This window comes from Saccopteryx bilineata, chromosome 4 (assembly GCF_036850765.1).
Source record: "Saccopteryx bilineata isolate mSacBil1 chromosome 4, mSacBil1_pri_phased_curated, whole genome shotgun sequence".
In the NCBI taxonomy this organism is placed as follows: domain Eukaryota; kingdom Metazoa; phylum Chordata; class Mammalia; order Chiroptera; family Emballonuridae; genus Saccopteryx; species Saccopteryx bilineata.
In genome coordinates this window covers 154443737-154462801 of record NC_089493.1, presented here as the reverse complement: position 1 = coordinate 154462801, position 19065 = coordinate 154443737, and the positions used below count along the sequence as shown (strand labels likewise).

The 19065-nt window shown below is 53.2% G+C and overlaps 1 protein-coding gene across 2 annotated transcripts in view; it reads right to left on the bottom strand.

Moving 5' to 3' along the window:
- Positions 1-19065, bottom strand: part of CDHR2 (cadherin related family member 2) — a 33457-nt gene that overhangs the window by 928 nt on the left and 13464 nt on the right. For both annotated transcript variants that reach the window (XM_066272281.1, XM_066272280.1), the window contains exons 7-31: positions 18095-18184; positions 17347-17472; positions 17107-17253; positions 16952-17027; positions 16738-16853; positions 16399-16632; positions 14771-14926; positions 14526-14687; positions 14172-14233; positions 13704-13947; positions 10576-10815; positions 8751-8820; positions 7981-8586; positions 6479-6550; positions 6025-6074; positions 4507-4658; positions 4254-4362; positions 4074-4162; positions 3553-3621; positions 3390-3467; positions 3236-3296; positions 3033-3157; positions 2391-2504; positions 2229-2309; positions 1943-2000 (exon numbers count right to left, since the gene is read on the bottom strand). In XM_066272281.1, coding sequence (XP_066128378.1) covers positions 1943-2000; positions 2229-2309; positions 2391-2504; positions 3033-3157; positions 3236-3296; positions 3390-3467; positions 3553-3621; positions 4074-4162; positions 4254-4362; positions 4507-4658; positions 6025-6074; positions 6479-6550; positions 7981-8586; positions 8751-8820; positions 10576-10815; positions 13704-13947; positions 14172-14233; positions 14526-14687; positions 14771-14926; positions 16399-16632; positions 16738-16853; positions 16952-17027; positions 17107-17253; positions 17347-17472; positions 18095-18184 — 3387 coding nt within the window. The remainder of the gene's footprint in view (positions 1-1942; positions 2001-2228; positions 2310-2390; positions 2505-3032; positions 3158-3235; positions 3297-3389; positions 3468-3552; positions 3622-4073; positions 4163-4253; positions 4363-4506; positions 4659-6024; positions 6075-6478; positions 6551-7980; positions 8587-8750; positions 8821-10575; positions 10816-13703; positions 13948-14171; positions 14234-14525; positions 14688-14770; positions 14927-16398; positions 16633-16737; positions 16854-16951; positions 17028-17106; positions 17254-17346; positions 17473-18094; positions 18185-19065) is intronic.

The following is a 19065-nucleotide window of genomic DNA, read 5'->3' as shown; positions in this document are numbered from 1 at the left end:
GCAGAGCACACACATGACCAGTCATACACACCTCACAAGTGCACCTTCCAGTGGACCAGCCCCAGGGTCAACTCCTCCACAGCAGACGCCACAGGGCAGAGCCCCCAGCACTGCCCTGCCTAGGGCACTCCCAGGGCTGTTTCAGACTGGGGCTCTACCCGTCCCTGGTGAACAGTGAAACAGCTGAGGGGCCTCAGGTTAGGCTAACCATTCTCCTTGTGCTGCCTAAAGCCCTCACCACTAACCCCCTGTAGCAGCTGTAGGCACAGCGCAGCCCAGGAAAATGCGACTGGGCCTGGCAGACAGAAAACCCGGGTTCTGGTTTGCCTTTGCCTTGCAAGCTTTCTGACCTTGGGCAAGTCAGCATTCCTCCCTGGTCTTGGTAGCTTAAAAAGGTAGGCTTGGATGACCCCTCAGGTTTCTCAAAACTTCTACACGACCACAAAGGTCTTGGCTGAGTCAGGGCACTAGGCATCTGAGGGAAAGGCCCACCACTCTGTTCCCCACTCAGCCAAGGAGAAGGGCATTCAGTTCCTGAGAAGGCCCATGGCCTCCGGGGCCTGCCTGCTGCAGGAGAGGGGGTGGAGCCTGGGCAGCTTCTGGAAATATAATGACCCCCTGCCATCCCAGGACAGTCTGGGCTCTCTCCTGGCTTTGGAGGCTCTCAGTGGCCTGGCCCCCTCCCTCTCCAGACTCTTCAGAGTTCTCTACCTTCCCTAACCCCCAGGTCTAGCCCCATTGCTGGGCCCCTGACTTCAGTCCCTTCTGGGGGCCAGATCTGGACTCCTCCGGGAGCCACTGGTCTGGCTGCCGACTCTGGCAGGCAAGACTGTTCTTTTCTGCCTCACTTCCCCCAAAGTATGTTCACTGGAGTTTTTGCCTGAAACCATTTTCAGTCAGAGAGAGCCGTTCTCCCAGAGACCTCCACCACTGCTTGTGGCTGGGATTGCCATCTACAACCCCTACCCTTGCAGGCCTGTTTGGTGGCCTCCATGTTACAGCCAGGTCCTTATGCAACAGTCTGGTATTTTAACACCCAAAAGAGGCTTTGGTTGACCAAGTCCTTCCACGTAAGGCATCTTCAAGGGAAATTAAGTACTGAAGGAAGGATGGTCACCCCCAGAGAGCAGGACACAGCTGAGGGTGAGACCCAGAGGGCAGTGGCTCTCTAACCACCCCGCACGCACACACACACAGAGCCACAGACATTCAAGCTCAGTGGGCCTTAGAGTTCCGACTCCAGTGCTGGTTTCCAAAGCGCTGGAAGGAGTATGGTGGTTCCTTCTGAGTCTGGTGCCCAACCCACCCCTCTCGTGCTTCTCAATCCTGCCAGCCCAGGAGAACACCGGGAGCTTTAACAATTCATTCATGCCAGGCCCACGTCAGCCATCGGATCAGAGTTCCTAACTGGTGACCCAGGATTTCTAAAGAGCCACACACACAATTCCAATCAGCAGCCCAGGCTGCATAACCTCGAGCTAATAGAATCAATTAACCTATTGAGCATATGATGGTACTGTTGTTTATTTGAGCCTACCTTCTCTCCTTTGCTAGGTTATATTTACCTCCAGATCTCTTCCCCCTGCCTCTCAGCTTTTATATAAGGGACATAAAGCTGGGAGCCGGAGATATTCACAGTTGCTTTGTACCAAGTGGTTTTATACCCTCTCTTATTTCATCCTCACTGCAGTCCTGCATGGTTGGTAAACTGATCCCCATTTGCAGGTGATAAAACCAGAGGGAGAAGTCACCAACCCAGGGTCACAGTAAATAGTAGAGGAGCAGGGATTAGACACCATTCCAAAGCCATAAGGTATCCAGGGCCTGGAGCAGAGATGTGCCCAAGTCAGCAGCAGGTCCTTCAGCTCTCTCCTGAACCCCACCCCTCCAGAGAAGGACCCCAAGTCAGAATCCCCAGGCAAAAACACATCCCCCCTCTTGCCTTGATTCTCTGTTTGTTATTTTCCAGGTCCACAGAGTTGTCATCCAGGGAGTTGAGGCTGTGGGAGAGATGATGGAGTTCAGATAGCTGGCAGACCCTGTCTCGTCAAGAAGCACCACTGCCTCTGCTACCTTCTCAGCCACACCATCATCACTACCACTATCAATAGCATCACCACCACACATCACCATTACTACCACCATCACCATCACCATCACTACTGCCACCACCACCACCACCATCAACACAACCACCAGCTGGCATAGCTGTGAGAGTCACTGCTCACCTGAGATGGTCCAGATCACTGGAGGAGGATTGGGACTCAAAGTCCAGCTCCTTGGTGCAGAGGTTCAGCACGGGATTGGCCCTGGGGAATGAGGTCTAGTCAAGCAGCTGTGGGTCTCAGCCGCCCCATGGGTCCACCACCCACCCTTTGAGCTCCACGCACCGCTCAGTGGTGTACATGTTAGTCCCGGGGATGGCAGAGGCTGAGGGCAGCACCCCTGCTGCTGTGTTACGGGCCTCCTTGGCAGCCTTTATAGCCCGAAGCTTCCGGTGGTAGCTATGGGAAACCAGGAGGGGGTATTTTCCCCGCAAACCCACTGTGTACCCGTGCAGGCCCTGGGAGTGTGACTTTACAACCACCCTGGCAGGTGAGAGTATTTGCTCCATTTTGAAAGAGTACAAGTAATACCCAGAGAAGGGAAAGGATTTGCTAAAGGCCACACAGCTGACTACCGGCAAGGCTTAGAATCAAACCCAGATGTGGCTACTAAATACAAATGTATTGAAAATGGAAAAAGAAACAGCATTTATTAAATGCATTATGTGTGCCAGACATCTTGCTGGGTTTGAGATGCACATTGCTTCCTTTAGGACTTTGAGGAATCTAGTGTCATGCCCATTCTGCAGATGAGGAAACTGAGGCTCAGGGAAGGGAGATAATCTACCCAAGATGTCACAACAGGTCCCTGGGGACTGAATACAGATATACCTGATGCCTAAACCCAAGTTCTTTTACCCCCCCCCCCACATGTCTGGGGGTACAAGTGGAAGAGGTGGGACTAGAGACACAGGATGGGAAGAGCACCTCTTTCGGGTACACATGAGGGCCATGATCATGATCACGATGACCAGCAGCAAAGCTACTCCCAATCCTATGGCGACACTACTGAGCAGCTTCGGCAGGTCTGACTCCTGGACCTCCTGGGAGCCCTGGAGAAAAAGGAGTGAGGGAGGCTCTGCGGTGGGCGTGGCCACCCCACCCCACTCCTCCCGCCTGCCGTCACTCACCACCACTACCAGCCCCAGCTTCAGCAGCTGTACCAGTGAGTCCTGGTCACTCCGGATAATCCTGTGCACAGAGCCCCACTCAGACCCAAGGGACACTGGCATCCCCCAAGCTTCCTGGTCGTCCTCCTGCCCACCTAAGACCAGCCCCACTCACACATTCAGTTCATCAAGTGTCAGGGCTGACCCATTGGAGAAGACAAAGTAGGCATCAAGGTAGGAACGGCCTCGGGCCCTGAAATGGGGCAGGGGTGAAGGATGAAGAGCAGCTTAGGACCACCCTCTTCCTCATGCCAACCACCAGGCCTGCAGGCACTCACCGAGTCATGGATTTTATGTCCTTAATGTCAACAATGTAGATAGTAGTCCTGGTCACCTGGGCAAGAGCCCTACAAAGGGGGCAGATGTCACAGAGGCATGGGGTAGGAGCCTTAAACCCAGCTTGTGGCCAGGCCTCTGCCAGTGGAATTGGGAATTGTGTGAATTAGAAAGGGGCACTTCCATTGGACAACCCCATTGGCTCAGCAGGTAGCAACTCGCTGCAAATTGACAAGGAAGCTCCTTCCTCTAAGGCTGGGTTTCTAGCTTGGCAGGCAGAGTGCTTGTGCAGCACACAACCGTAGTAACTGTGCATGGTAGCCTGGTTTAGGTTTCTCCCTGCCCAGCCCAACAGTGGCTTCTGGGGACATGCAGAAAGCAAGTGCAGGTACAGGGTCAAGGACAGGGACAAGAGACAATGTGAGTCTGGGGCAGGATTGAGAGACATTCCATCCAGGTCTCACCAGGGACCAGGCTCCCAGGCCCTGTCCTCTCCCACAGTTCCCCAGGCCCCCAGACCTACGCCTTAATCTCCTCCGTGTTGGCGCCCACCTCCTCCTTGCTCGTGGAGAACTGCAACCTCACCCGGTAGCTCTGGTCCACAGTGAAGAGCTACGGGAGGAGGGCATGGAGGGAGATGAGGCACAAGCGGCCAGAGGCTGGTGAAGGGCTCCAGGGGCTGCAGGCAAGGACCAGTGCTCACATTTAGGGTGATGTTGGCTTCCTGGGCAGGAGGCACTAAAGGTCTGTCCCGGGCCTGGACTGTCACTTGGTAGGTGCCTTGGAGAGTGGAATCAAGGCTGGTGACTAGCCTATAAAAGGAAGAAGGCACAGCTGAGCCTTGGACCCAAGCTGGAGTCCTCTGGAACCTATTTGTACACATCCAAGGATGGGAAACGCACTGCCTTGAGGTCTCCTTTGGGCTCCCCCTCCCCCAAGGAGCTGCCCACAGTTACTCAATGTTGCCAATGAACACGTCAGCCTCTGAGGAGGTGGAGACCCGGAAGAAGCCCTGGAAAGGAATCATGGCTCCATCCTTAGTGATGAAATCCACTTGGAGGATGGAGAAGAGGATGGCCCCGTTGTTCCCCGAGTCATTGTCTCTGGCCTGAGAACAAGAGTGGACAACATCTGTGGGCCAGACCAGGGGCCCCTCCACCCCCAGCAGGAAACAGAAGCCAGGGTGGCCTGGGAGGTTGGTCTGCATGATCACTCAGCCTTCCCCACAGGCCACCCCAACTGAGCAAATGCTCTAGATAAATATAGTTTTAGGCAAGTCCCTGCCTCTGCCCCCCCAACCCAACAGGTTACCCCCCAAATTCCCTTTCATGTGGAAATCGTGTCCCGTCCCACCCACTATCCCCCCCCCCGCACGCGCATGTGCGCGCGCATGCGCACACACACACACGGACACACACGGACACTGCGATTTCCTGAGCCGCTCCTATGGCCAGGCTCCTTGCCTTGGAGCCCTCCATTCAGTGCTTACTGGCGTGAGTACAGATTCCCCTACTGAGTCGTGAAATGAGAGAGAGCAGACACATTTCTATTCATTCTAGTATCTTTTAGAGAAAAATATAACCAACACACAGACCTACGAGTCCACTGATGTCATTGTTCAGGATGAGGCCAAAGCTGGTGTTTAATTTTCAAAAAAAAGTTAATTTAAAAAAAATTGTTCAAAGCCATGGGCAGACTCATGGCATTGGATGGCAACTGGCTAAAGATTGGAAAACTGACTGTATAAAGCTTGAAAGAACCTAGAGAGGGAGAATATTATCCACACTTTCTGAAGCAAACTGAGGCTCCGAGAGAGATGCTGTCCTGTGAAGACTCAGCTCTGAGCGGGGCAGGCCCAGCCGCTCATCTCCTGCACCCATGCCCTCCCCACAGCACAGTGAGGGGCACCCAGATGCTGCCGCCTCTGCATTAGAGATTACTGCCAGGAACTGCCAGCTTCTTGTCTAGGAGGGAACTGAATTCCACAAAGGCATGGCAGCACCCCAGGTCAGTAAGAGGCCCAGCCTGGCCCAGGGCCCAGGCTTGGGGGAGGTCTCACCCATGCTCAGCATAGCCACCGCCTTCTAAGAAACACACCCGCATCCAACACCACAAAGAATTAAGTCTTTTTATGATGTTGCTCTGGAAATTATTTAACTACAAGGAATTCATTCAATGTACAGTTGATTTCTCTGTGATACTCAAGAATCTTGGCGTAGGGAGACAAATCTAGCCTGAAAGTAGTTTTTATGGTCATGAAATTTTTATGATACTAAATTTAACAATGAATGAAGTTTAATCATATCAATCAGGCAGGTGTTCACTTCCATTCTGGGGTTTTCTTCTCATATGTTGAAGCCAATAAATTTCCTTTCCAGTGTTAAAGCATCTGAGGGCGGCTCAAAGGCCTAAAGGCCGTGGCCCTGTGTCTGCTGGGCCGGCAGCACTGACAAAGGCGAGAGCCAAGGACTTACCCGCACGGAAGCCACCTGCTGGTTGGGTATCACAAGTTCTGGGATGATCACTACAAGTATGGATAGGAAGGGGTCAGTGGGGTCAGGACCAGTGTTCACCTGGCCTAGTGCTGACCGCAAGCTCAGCTCAGTCCCCCAAACCTGCCCTCAACCTCTCTACCACCAGAGACTCCTATAACAACTGCCCCGGAGCCATCAGCTAGCAGGTCATCATCTCCCATTGTGCAGATGGGGAAACTGAGACCCAGAGAGGGAGGGCCTGGTCCAGAATCAGATATGAGTTGGGGAAGATCTGGTATGAATGCTCAGGTCTCTCCTCCTGTGGAAATATCAGGAGAGAGGCAGGACAAGAGGCTGTCCTCCCTGTCTAAGGGCCACCTGGGGCCTGAGGAGGGTCTATGGGAGTTACCCAAAGGTAGTCCTGGAGGTAGGGAGGGAGAAGGCTGCTACTTACCAAAAGTCTTGTTCTCAGGGAGAAAATATGGTTCATTGTCATTTATGTCCTCAATGGTAATAAGGAGGCTTCCTAGGAAACAAGGTTGGCTGGCTTGGGTATCTAAGCAAAGTCCTCGTCCAGAGAGCCTGGGTCTCAGCCATATTCCCAGCAGCCTCCCTCCCATGGATCACCCATGCTCAGTCCCCTCCCTTGCTCCACTCAGTCTCCTCTGACCCTTGTGTGTGTGTGGGGGGGGGTGTATCCTTCTCAGACCTCCGAGAAGGTAAGCAACTTACCCAGGGTCACACAGCCAGAGTGGTGGGCCAGGACGGAGCCCAACCCAGGTACATCTGACAATACTATACTGACATGTACTAGCTGTGTAAGCCAGGTTACTTAACTGCCCACTCTGTGCCTATTTCCTCCTCTATAAAATTGTCTGGGGATAGCCCTGGCCGGATGGCTCAGCGGTAGAGCGTCGGCCTAGCGTGCAGAGGACCCGGGTTCGATTCCCGGCCAGGGCACACAGGAGAAGCGCCCATTTGCTTCTCCACCCCTCCGCCGCGCTTTCCTCTCTGTCTCTCTCTTCCCCTCCCGCAGCCAAGGCTCCATTGGAGCAAAAATGGCCCGGGCGCTGGGGATGGCTCTGTGGTCTCTGCCTCAGGCGCTAGAGTGGCTCTGGTCACAACATGGCGACGCCCAGGATGGGCAGAACATCGCCCCCTGGTGGGCAGAGCGTCGCCCCCTGGTGGGCGTGCCGGGTGGATCCCGGTCGGGCGCATGCGGGAGTCTGTCAGACTGTCTCTCCCTGTTTCCAGCTTCAGAAAAATGCAAAAAAAAAAAAAAAAAAATTGTCTGGGGATCACCTACTTTAGGGGTTGTGTGGGAGCTAAATGAAGAAATGCTCCCCAGGTGACTGGCACAGCTCTTGGCTATAGTAAGGACTCTGTGTATGCTAACTAGCAATATGGTTGTTTTGCTCTTTGGGTCAAAGGTAGGACACAAGGACACATCTGATTTGGAAGTGTGCTCTGTCCTTACGCCACCTCACAAAATGACAGCGTCAAAAAGTGCCCGCTGCCCTGGCCAGATAGCTTGGTTGGTTAAAACTTCGTCTCAAAGCACAAAGGTTGACGGTTCAATCCCCGGTCAGGGCACATACAGGAAGATTGATGTTCCTGTCTCCCTGTCTCTCTATATATCTCTCTCTCCCCTTCCTCTCTCTCTAAAATCAGTAAAATAAATTTAAAAAAAAAAAAGTGCCCGCTGTACACTGGGCACTGTGTTAAATGCTGTCCATGGTGCTCTCATCTGATCTGCACAACTGACCTACTACTACCCAACTTCGCCTGACAGACAAGGACAATGAGCCTTAGGAAGGTGTCATAATTGCCCAGTGACACAGCTGATAAGAGCCGGAGTCAGGATTTGAACCCAGACCTTGCAGATTGCAGCCCAGGGCTCTTTCTCACAGTCCCTATGGTGCAGCTTGCCATGCCCCACCCACCAGGCCGCCTCACCATTGTCACTGTAGGCCTGGAACCGAGGGTCTGTTGTGAGGTCATAGGCCCGCACGACCAGCGTGACCAGGTCACAGGTCTCGTAGTCAATGGCCTCGCTCTGATTGATGAGCACAGAGCCGTTGATCAGCACAGAGAACCAGCCACGGCACAGGCTGCCCACATCGACACTGGCCTTAGTACAGATGACGGTCACAAACTGCACCTCCAGCTGGGAATCAGTATCCACATCCTGGGCAACCACCTGAGCCACCACACCGTGCTGCGAGCCATTCTCAGCCACACAGATGCCCCGGAGCGAGGCCGAGTCCAGGGTGGGTGGCTCATCGTTCACGTCCTCCACAGATACAGAGATTTCTGCTGTGGCCTCAGCCCCCTGGGGGCCTGGGTTCTCAGCACGCACATTCAGCCTGAAGGCGGTCTGGGTCTCATAGTCCAAGCTCATGTCTGAGGGCAGCCAGAGGAGGCCCTCGGCCCACCCAGACCCTAGCACCGAGCCTCGGAGCATGAAGTTGTTGGCGCCATTCCCTGACAGGCTGAAGCTGATGCGGTTGTTGGCTTCCGTCTGGTCTGCATCCCAGGCCTTCACCACGCCCACCAGCACTCCTGTGAAGGGGGGTGGGGGGCAGAATTCGGAAGAATTCCTGGCCTGGCCACCAGAGTTGTCCCCTGCTCTCACTTTCCTCAGGCATGTCAGGGTTGCCCTGGGAGGGGTTATACGCCACACTGGGCCCCAGCCCCCATGTCAGCCTGACCCAGAAAGGACTTACCAGGGTCCCTCTCCCGCACTGGGAAGGTGTAGTTGGGCTGGTTGAAGATGGGCAGATTATCATTGATGTCCTGTAGACAGGGGCAGTTCTGAGTCCAGGAACCTCAGGAACCCCAGGCTCAGCCTCCCAGAGCCAGTCTGAAACACCAACCCTTTCTCCAGCCCAAAGCCCAGACTCAGGTCTCCTTGGTCAGCACCACTCACATCACTGCTGAGGAGATAGCCTTTGAGAGGGCGGAATGAGCCCAGAGGCCTGTGCTGGGACCCCTGACCTGAGTTACACACTTTCAGGGAGCCCCGCCTCCTCCCTGCTTCTCTGACCACAGCTCAGCCTTCTGTGCGCCTCCCTCTGCAGCCTTGGCCACCCCGCACAGAGCATTGCCACTGTGGCAACCAACTCCACCTGCCACTTCTGCCCTGCCCTGAGGGACCCTGGGGGTGCCCTTGGCTTTTCCAGCCTTCCCCCAGGCAGCCCACAGACACCTGCTTCTGCTTTAAGCTCTTTCTAAATAATGGTAAACTGGACATCTTTGAAAGCCAACACCCCCACCCCTTAACTAGCCATATTTTCTGATGGTGATTGCCCAGAAATGGTGTGACAGGCTCGGTGCACGTGGCCAGCTGCCTTCTCGAGGCCCTCCCAACCTGCAGGGGTGGCTGAGAGCACAGCTGCAAGTCAAATCCACCCCACCTCTGCCTTGCATCTGACTTCTACCTCTCAGGGCCTCAGTGTCTTCATCTGAAAAATGGGGCCAAAGTCCCTGCTTACAGGGCCATGGTGAGGACCAGCTCACAGCAGTGAAAGTACCTCCTCACTCACTAAACACAGCGCTGCCTTCTGCCTTCGTTGTGGCCCACTTCTAGTGCAAGGGCAGTTGGCAAGTCCTAACTCAGCTTCCGTTTCTCCATTTTCCCTGAGGTACCAATCCAACCCCTGAAGGAAAGTGGCATTGGGACACAGGGATGCCCTGTGGGGCGGTGCAGGCCGTGCACTGCACAGCCACAGGGGCTGCACCCACACCATGGGCGTGGTAAAGATGCACCTTCTAGACTCTAGAATCTAGAGGAGGTGGTTTGTGGGCTAGCAGTCTCAGTACCATACTGACTGGGTTCAAAACCCCTTTCTGAGGCCCTTGGCAAGCTACTCAGCCTCTCTGTTTCTTTTTTTTTTTTAAAGGTTTTATTTATTCATTTTTAGAGAGAGAGGGAAGAAGAAGGGGAGAGGAGCAGGAAGCATCAACTTCCATATGTGCCTTGACCAGGCAAGCTCAGGGTTTCAAACTGGCGACCTCAGCATTCTGGGTCAACGCTCCATCCACTGCACCACCACAGGTCAGGCTGTGCCTCAGTTTCTTGATCAATAAAATGTTAAATTTTAACATTGTTCCCTTGCACTGCCAGGTGTGCAGTTGACACTGTAAATGCTGGTTTTCACCCCATCTTTTTGCCCCTGAATGGTGGTGGAAGACAGGAGGGATTCAGGTGGATTTGTAAATGATAATTAGAGCTAACAGTCACTAAGTACCTTTTATGGGTCAGGCATTCTTCAAAACACTTTCCATTTGTTACCTCACTGTCTTATCTTCATCCTCATTTACAGATGAGGAACTTGAGGGCACCAAGAGGCTGAGTAATTGCCTAGAGACACCCAGTCAGGGAGCCAGGTTTCTAACCCACCAGCCTGGCTCCAGAACTCTTAGCCACCATACCACAAATGGCAGAAACTTAACTCATGCTACGGGGAGGTGGGCGCTGGCCATCTGCTTGGGAGCCCCCCAATATAGGGCCCATCCTGAGCCCTTGCCATTGGCTGAGCCAGGCCTTACCTCCACAGTGATGGTGACATTGACCTCAGTGCTGAGGAAAGGCACACCACAATCAGCCACATGCACAGTCAGCACAATCTGTCCCTCCAGAGTGAAGTCGATGGCTTCTCTGTCCAGGAGCCCCAGGTTTCTTAGCAGCCCCGTGTCAGGGTCCACTGAGAAGTTGTGCCTGTAGGGACTGGGCAGCAGGCTGAAGTACAGGCGGCTGTTGTCAGTGCCTGGCTGGTCATTGTCGTGAGCCTGTACAGATAGGTAAGCCAGATAAGCAGGGTTGGGCATCAGCCATCAGGTGTTATCTGGTCCTGCGTTACACCCTTGCAGCCTGGCCTCCCTCTCCAGCACTAGCCCATGAGGACAATAAATGCACCAGAAGCCACTGGGATGTTGGCCAATCTCCCAACCTGAGTTTCCCCCCTAACAGGGTCAGATAACAGCTTACAAGAGTTTCTGAGATGGCCATTCATTCATCTCACAAATGTTTACTGTGTACCTAAAATATGCTGGCCCTGTTCTAGGCATTAAGAATAGAGCTGGGCCTGACCAGGTGTGGCGCAGTGGATAGAACATCGGACTGGGATTTGGAGGACCCAGGTTTGAGACCCCAAGGTCGCCAGCTTGAGCATGGGCTCATCTGGTTTGAGCAAAGCTCACCAGCTTGGACCCAAGGTTGCTGGCTTGAGCAAAGGGTTATTTGATCTGCTGTAGCCCTCCCCCCACCCCAGGTCAAGGCACATATGAGAAAGCAATCAATGAACAACTAAAGTGCCACAACGAAAAACTAATGATTGATGCTTCTCATCTCTCTCTGTTCCTGTCTGTCTGTCCCTAACTATCCCTCTCTCTGACTCTCTCTCTGTCTCTGTAAAAAAAAAAAAAAAGAATAGAGCCGGGATCAAGACAGTTCCCTTATGGAGCTGATATTCTAGTGAGGAGGAGGTCATAGGGGAAGTATATTATAGACATTCAAAGTATAAACAAACACAAAATAAGTGTACTGTACAATAAAATTATGATTTTGCCCATGATGGCGTTATGTGTTCTTTTCCTGCCAGGATCCTGAACACATGCTTGATTTGCCTTTTGGGTGATCTAGCCCAAAAAATGCAACAGGTTCTTCCCTGACCCTGGGCCTTTGCACATGCTGTCCCCTCACCCTGAATGCCCTCTACACCTTCTCTACCTGACTCTAAGCCAGGTTGATGCTTCCATGATCCCTGTATTACCTTCAACATAGCACAAGTCATAGCACAAGTGACCCGATTGGGTTATTATCCAGTGCCCTCACCTAACTCACTTCAAAAAACCAGGGGTCCAATAAGGGCCTGGTGCATAGTAGGTGCTCAACAAATGTGGTTTTGAATCCAGAGGTGGACTACTCTGACTTGGGACCAGTTCTTTCCCCTTCCTCCCTCCCCAGCCCCCAACTTCAGCTCTTTTATTTCAGTTCTGTTGGAACCTTGTTTATTAAATGCCTACCGTGTAGGCAGCCGGAGATGGTTATTCTGAAAGCCTGACCCCATCTGTTCATCCCTTGGCACTCTGAACTCAGGCCAACTACTTCGCCAAGTGCTGCTTGGGGTTCCCGCTGGGCACCACAGTTACAGCAGAAGATCTGACATGCTCTTGCCCAAGGAGCTCACAGACCAAGGTGGTACGCATCGAGGAGCCGGGAAAAAAGGTCCAGGTCAGGGCGAGTGTGTCTGACCTCCAACCCAGCACTGCTTTTACTGGCTACGCAACAACAGAAAAGTCACATAACATCCCTGAGCCTCAGTTTTCTTCCATAGAATGACGGCCATTGGAGCATCTGCTTCACAAGTCGCTCAGGAGCCCGGGATGGGAAAGTGTGCTGGAAACTGCACAGCCCCAGAAAGATAGGAAGCGCCATGGCCACATGTGTGGCAGCTTGACGACCCACCTGCCCACTTCTCACAAGGCCCCCTTTCAGAGGACGCAGGAGAAGCTTCCCTCCGGTGTTCTCTGGGGCCAATCATGGGTTTTTATCTCATAGACTCGGTGAACCCAGCCATTGATCTCATTTCCTTTCTTGCCTTGGCCATTGGAAAACTCAGAACTGACTTTTAAGCCCACTCCAAGCAATTCTGTGGCTCTGGGTTCTAGATCCACCTTTGTACCCTTTAACAAAACCATCCTTACTTTCATTCTTTATTCCTTCCATATTTTTAGCTTACTTTTTAATTTAAGCCACCTCAAATACTTTTTGGAAGAAAGAGGGGCCTGAATTAAAAAGGACAATATGGCCCGACCGGTGGTGGCACAGTGGGTTGAGTGTCAACCTGGGACACTGAAGACCCAGGTTTAAAACCCCAGGTCACTGGGCTTGAGTGTGGCTCATCCAGCTTGAGGGCAGGCTTGCCAGCTTGAGCACGAGGTCACTGGCTTGAGCATGGGATCATAGACATGACCCTATGGTCACGGGCTTGAGCCCAAAGATCACTGGCTTAAAGAAAGAAAAAAAGAGAGATAGAGAGGAAGAGAGGGAGGGAGGGAAGGAGGAAGGAAAGTAATTTTTTTTTGGTTTTGGCGGGGGTTTTTTTACAGAGTCAGAGAGAGGAATAGATAGGGACAGACAGACAGAAATGGAGAGAGATGAGAAATATCAATCATCAGTTCTTTTGTTGAGACACCTTAGTTGTTCATTGATTGCTGTCTCATATGTGCCTTGACCGTGGGCCTTCAGCAGGCCGAGTAACCCCTTGCTCGAGCCAGCGACCTTGGGTCGAAGCCAGTGAGCTTTGCTCAAGCCAGGTGAGCCTGCACTCAAACTGGTAACCTCGGGTCTTGAACCTGGGTCTTCCGCATCCCAGTCTAATGCTCTATCCACTGAACCACCACCTGGTCAGGCAGTAATATGTTTTTGAGGGCCTCTGTGCTAGGCTTTGTGCCACGTACTTTACATACATTATCTTATTATTCCTCAGTGACTTTGGGAATGATTGGTATGATTGCCCTCATTTTCCAAAGAGGAAACAGAGGCCAACTGAGGCTGAGTGACTTTCTCAGGGCCACACAGCAAAGCGCAGATGCCAGCCCAGGGCCAGCATGACTACAGAGCCAGGCTTGGTGTCCTTCCCCCATCCCAACCTCAGGTCCAGGCTGGCTTGTACCTGGATGGTCACGGAGACATTGCCCTCCTCCTCCTGGACAAAGATGTTGTAGGAGCCGCTGACCACTGGCTTGTTGTCATTGATGTCCAGCAGGTGGACCTGCAGTGTGGTGGAGGACGACAGGTTTCCGCCGTCGATGGCCTGCAGCGTGAGGTAGTACACGGCCTGCTTCTCCCGGTCTAGCAGCTCACTGTTTCTCACTCTCACTGTCCCTGAGTCTGGATCCACCTCAAAGATATCTGCGCTGTGCACGGTGGCCAAATTGAGCAAATAAGGAGACAAGGTGCCCACTTAAGTTTGAAGTTCAACAAAGTAACAAAAAATATTGTACTACCTCTCATGAAATATATATATATAATATATATATATTATATATATATTCATTGTTTATCTGAAATTGCAAAGTAACTGAGTGTCCTGTATTTTACCTGGCTACCCCACACACCCCTGCCAATCCGGAGACCTTACCCATTCCCTGGAAGCAGGCGGTAGGTGATGTGGCCCCACTCACCCATGTCTGGGTCAAAGGCCTGTGAGGCAGAGACAGACAATGGCACACTGTTCAGCAGTGACCGTACTCACTGCCACCTACCCAATAGGTGGGCATTGAGGTGTCCTGCTCCCTGACACAAAGGGAAAAACCCCAACACAAATTCACACTAGACACCCCACAAAAACACACCCTCACACATATTCACACATGTGTGCACACTTGCTGAGACCAAAGGCATCAGGTGATATGGAGACTCAGGCAGGGCCACAGACCCCCCTCTGCCCCTCTTGCGCCTCTTAGTCTGGCCCACCCCATCCTCCGTCACTCACATGGATGCTGTTAGTCACCACATAGCCGACTTTACTGTGCTCGTAGACACTGAGGTTGTACAGGCTGTGAGGGAATGTGGGCCTATGGTCATTAATGTCTCGAAGGTGGATGGTCACCAAGGCCTCGGAGGAGTTCCCACTGACCGAGTCAGTGGCCACAACCTGAGGATAAGGAAGGAGGCAGCATCATTGGAACTAGAGTGTTCCATGGCCTGAGCTGCCCAGTGCCCCTAAACGCTCCTTACCTGCACCAGCATCACCGGCTGCTTCTCATAGTCCACCATCTCCGGGTCCCTCACCAGCACCTGCACATCAGCTGAGCCTGCCGCCTTGCTGGGGGAAACACTGAAGGCTGCTGCATCAGGGCCTCTCAGGGACAGCAGGAAGGTGCCATTGCTGCCCTGTGGAGGTAGGCTGTATAGTAAGGACCCTACTTCCTGCAATGTACCCACCCACACCTTTCCCCAAGTCCCTGGCCTCAGGCTCCGCCTTAGGAAACCCTGTCCACTGAGGTCCCATGAGAGAGGGACTCTCCAAAAACTGAGGCACAAGAGCCCTGGGAGACTGGACTGGTCACTAGTCCTTACAAAGGTGGGCTCATCATAAGACACCTCTAGGCTCTGTGGGCCCCAGGTCTAGGCTGCAGATGGAGCACAGACACAAACACACCACTCCCATGAAGCATTGCAGCTAGCCTCCCTTCCCAGCCACCACTCACCAGTCTCCACCACACGTGCCAACACCAGCACCACCAACATCCATCACACCCCTTCTGCTCTACTAAACAACAACCTCCGACTCAACATACCCACCCAGCTCTCACCACCCAATATCACGCTCCATTCCGCATCTTATACCAACTCAGTACCACCAGATACAATCAAACACCACCCGCAGCTATTCTATTATTCAATAACACCCACCATTGAGTGATGCCCACCACTCAATGTCATCCTCCACTTAGGAATACCCTGTAACTTGCCCTGGCTGGGTAGCTCAATTAGTTAGAGTGTCATCCCAATAGGCCAAGACTATGGATTCAATCCCTAGTCAGGGCACATATCAAAATTAACCCATGAGGCCATGGATGATTGGCTCAGTGGTAGAGCATCAGCCCAGCATATGGACATCCCAGGTTTGATTCCCAGTCAGGGCACACAGGAGAAGCAACCATCTGCTTCTCTTCCCCTCTTCCTCTTCTCTCTCTTCTCCTCTTGCAGCCAGTGACTCAGTTGGTCCGAGCATCAGCCCTGGGCACCAAGGATAGCTCGGTTGATGTAAGCATTGGCCCCAAACAAGGGTTGCCAAGTGGACCCCAGTCGGGACACAGGCAGGAGTCTGTCTATTTCCCCTACTCTCACTTAAAAAAAAAAAGAATCAACCCATGAATGCATAAATAAGTGGAACAACAAACTGTTTCTCTTTCTCTCTCTCCCTTCCTCTCTCTCTAAAATCAATCAATCAGTTAAAAAGAATAACTTACAACTTAACACTCAGAGTACTGTGCGCTCAACACTGCCCACATCCCCCAATATCCAGCACCATCCCAACACCCCTCACTTCACCAGCCCCACCCTCTCCTCAACACCACCAAAACCTGTATTCCACTCCGTCTTACCCAGCACCAGCCTCCCCTATTCACCACCACCTCGCTTCACCCGGAGCACAAGAACACTAGTGCAACATCCCCCAACATTTCCTTTATCACCCGACAGCTCTGACTCTCACCATCATTCTTGACTGGCACCACCACTGCCCACCGCATACCCCCTCCATGCACTGCAGTACCCTGCTCTACACGCTATCTGAACCTCCCTCCCCAGCCATCTCCTCGGTCCCCCTACCCATACCACCCTTCGCCTGGTGCACCTGCCTTGTCTGGGTCATGGACCACCATGGCAAGGTCTTCGATGGGGATGCGAGTGGAGGCGTGCTCATCCACAGAGCCTGTGAAGCTGGCTTGGGCTTCTTGGGGGGCGAAGGTGCAGGTTGGGAGACTGCAGTTGAAAAACTCAGGTTTGTGGTCATTGGCATCTGTCACTCTCAACGTGACCCATATGCTCACCTTGGCCTCCTGCCCATAGATGTTGGGGTGCATCTCTGTGGCCTGAGAGCAGAGGTCAGAGGGCAGAGAATCAGTGCTCAGTGTTGAGATCAAAGGTCAGAGGTTAGAGAGTAGGGGTGGAAAGGGGGTGATGGACCTTTCACTCACCGTGACCTGTACCTGCACCTCCTCATCCTCCTCCAGCAACTGCTCACGGTCCAGGGAACCATCGACTCTGATCACCCCATCTGGCCCGATGTCAAACCAGCCAGGCTTTGTGGAGTCTGGCAAGAGGCAGCAGGAGCAGCTGTTTTCAGAGGCTCTGACAGAGCTTCTACCCCTCCTCACTTCTACCCCAGCCTGGGGCCACCCCGGTCCTCACTGGAGATGATGTAGGTCACCCCATCATTGATGCCTTTGTCTCTATCCACAGCCTCCACTTTCAGCACTGAGGTTCCCTGCAAGGAGACATGGTCAGGGTGCAGACCCTTCTCCATCTCTCATCTCCACCTAGAATTCCCCAAGTCCCAGGCACACCTGGGGTGCATCCTCAGGCACAGAGGCCGAGTACAGCTCCCTGACAAACTGGGGGTCCAGGTCCGGCTGGTCAATCACAGAGATGGACAGGAAGACAGGGGAGGAGCACAGGGTGATGAAACTGTTGTTGTACAGGCCCCCGGTGTCCTGTGACGAAACAGGCCTCCGTGAGCAGGAGGCCTCCGTGAGCGGGCTGCATCCCAGGGCCCAGCCCCCAGCTGTGCCCGCACCCCCACTCACACAGGCACTCAGCTTAATCTGGTAGAAGGCACTCTTGTTGTTATAGCTGAGGCTGCCACTGAGAATGATGGAGCCACTGGGCAGGATCCTGAAGAGGTCCTTGCTGTCCCCAGTGCTCGGGATGACCTGAGGGAGAGCATAGTCAGGCCAAGCTCCCAACAGCCTGCCCCAATACCTGCTCTGAAGGACCTGTGGTCGAATCCCACTCTGCCACTGACCAGCCCTGCAACTTTCACCAGGTGACTTAGCCTCTCTGAGCTTCGGTTTCTGAGCATCAGTTTCCTCTGGGAAGTGGGCTCAGGTATTTGCCTCAGGGGGTTGAAAGGAGGATCAAACAAGTTGAGGTATGTGCCAGGCAGGTTGTGGGTGCTCAGACAGAAGCTACAGCTAGAAAATCTGTCTTCATGAGAAGTGGGGTCATATCCCTAAAGTCTGTGTAACTCTGGACAAGACCCTGGACCTCTCTGAGCCTTGACTTCCTCCTCTACATTTGATGTGACATGTGCTCGGTAAAGGTCCAGACAGTGCCCCTGGGAAGAGGGTGGGAAGAACGGTCCTGTACTCAGCAGGTCCCTCCTTATGCTTTTGGGCCAAGTGAGGTCCAGAGGGGCCCAGCAGAGGCTTGAAGATCAGGGCTGGACCATGCAGAGCCATCTTCACCCAGACCTCAAGGTCCCTGCCAGTTGTGTGGGAGATGCTGCCCCCTGGTGGTTGTGAGCGGTGGTGGGGCATACACTTCCACACTCACCTCCTCCACGTAGTATTTCACAGCACCGGCAGACCCCGTGTCTTTGTCCTCAGCCAGCACCATGAACACTAGGGAACCGATCGGCATGGTCTGTAACAAGGGACTCGTCACCTATGAACTCCAATCCATTTCCTTCACGTCTGAATGCATCGCATCCCCACCCTGAGCTTCAGTCTCCAACTGTCCCATGGGATAAGGACAGCACCTTCCAGGGCCTGAGTTCCAGTGTTCCAAGGATGTTCCCTTTTCCTTCCCAACCGGGCTGGGCCTCTGGAGGCCACTGTGGGGCAGGGAACAGCATCCCCCCACACCTCCTCTCCTCACACAGCCTCCCTACTGCTTGAGCTGGCTTCTGATTGGCAATGACTATTCCGGAACCCAGGATGTCACTCCCCTGATCAGACATCCCTGTGGGCTCTCTATAGCCTACCGCTGTAGGTTCCAGGCGGCACTCTGCAGAGCTAGAAGGTTTTTTTAGAAGGCCTTTGCTGCCTGAGACCCGGCCTTGCAATTCCTGTCCACACCCTATTTCCACATAGTGGTGGCCAAAGAGATCCTTGAAAATCATGAATCAGGCTACATTGGTCTTGTGCTAAAACTACAATGATTCCCCATACCAGTCAGAATACAGTCCATGCTGCCTCCATAGCCCTCCCAGGTTGGGCCACAGCCTACCTCTCTGACCTCCCCCCCTCACTCTACCTTGGCTTCCTGGCTAAGCCCAGAACACGCAGCTCATCCCCATCTCAGAGCCTTTGTATCTTCTGTTCCCCTGAAAGGGGTGTCCCTTTCTGGAGCATGTTATAGCCAGCTTCTTCTTGCCATGTAGGTCTCTGCTCAGATGTTGCTTTTTCTGAGAAGCCTTCTGTGACTGCTCAACCTAAAGCAGCCCTTCCTCAGTCACCTGCTCTCACTTTGCCCTGTTTTATAAGCTCTATGGAGCTTCACACCATCTGAAATAATCATGCTTA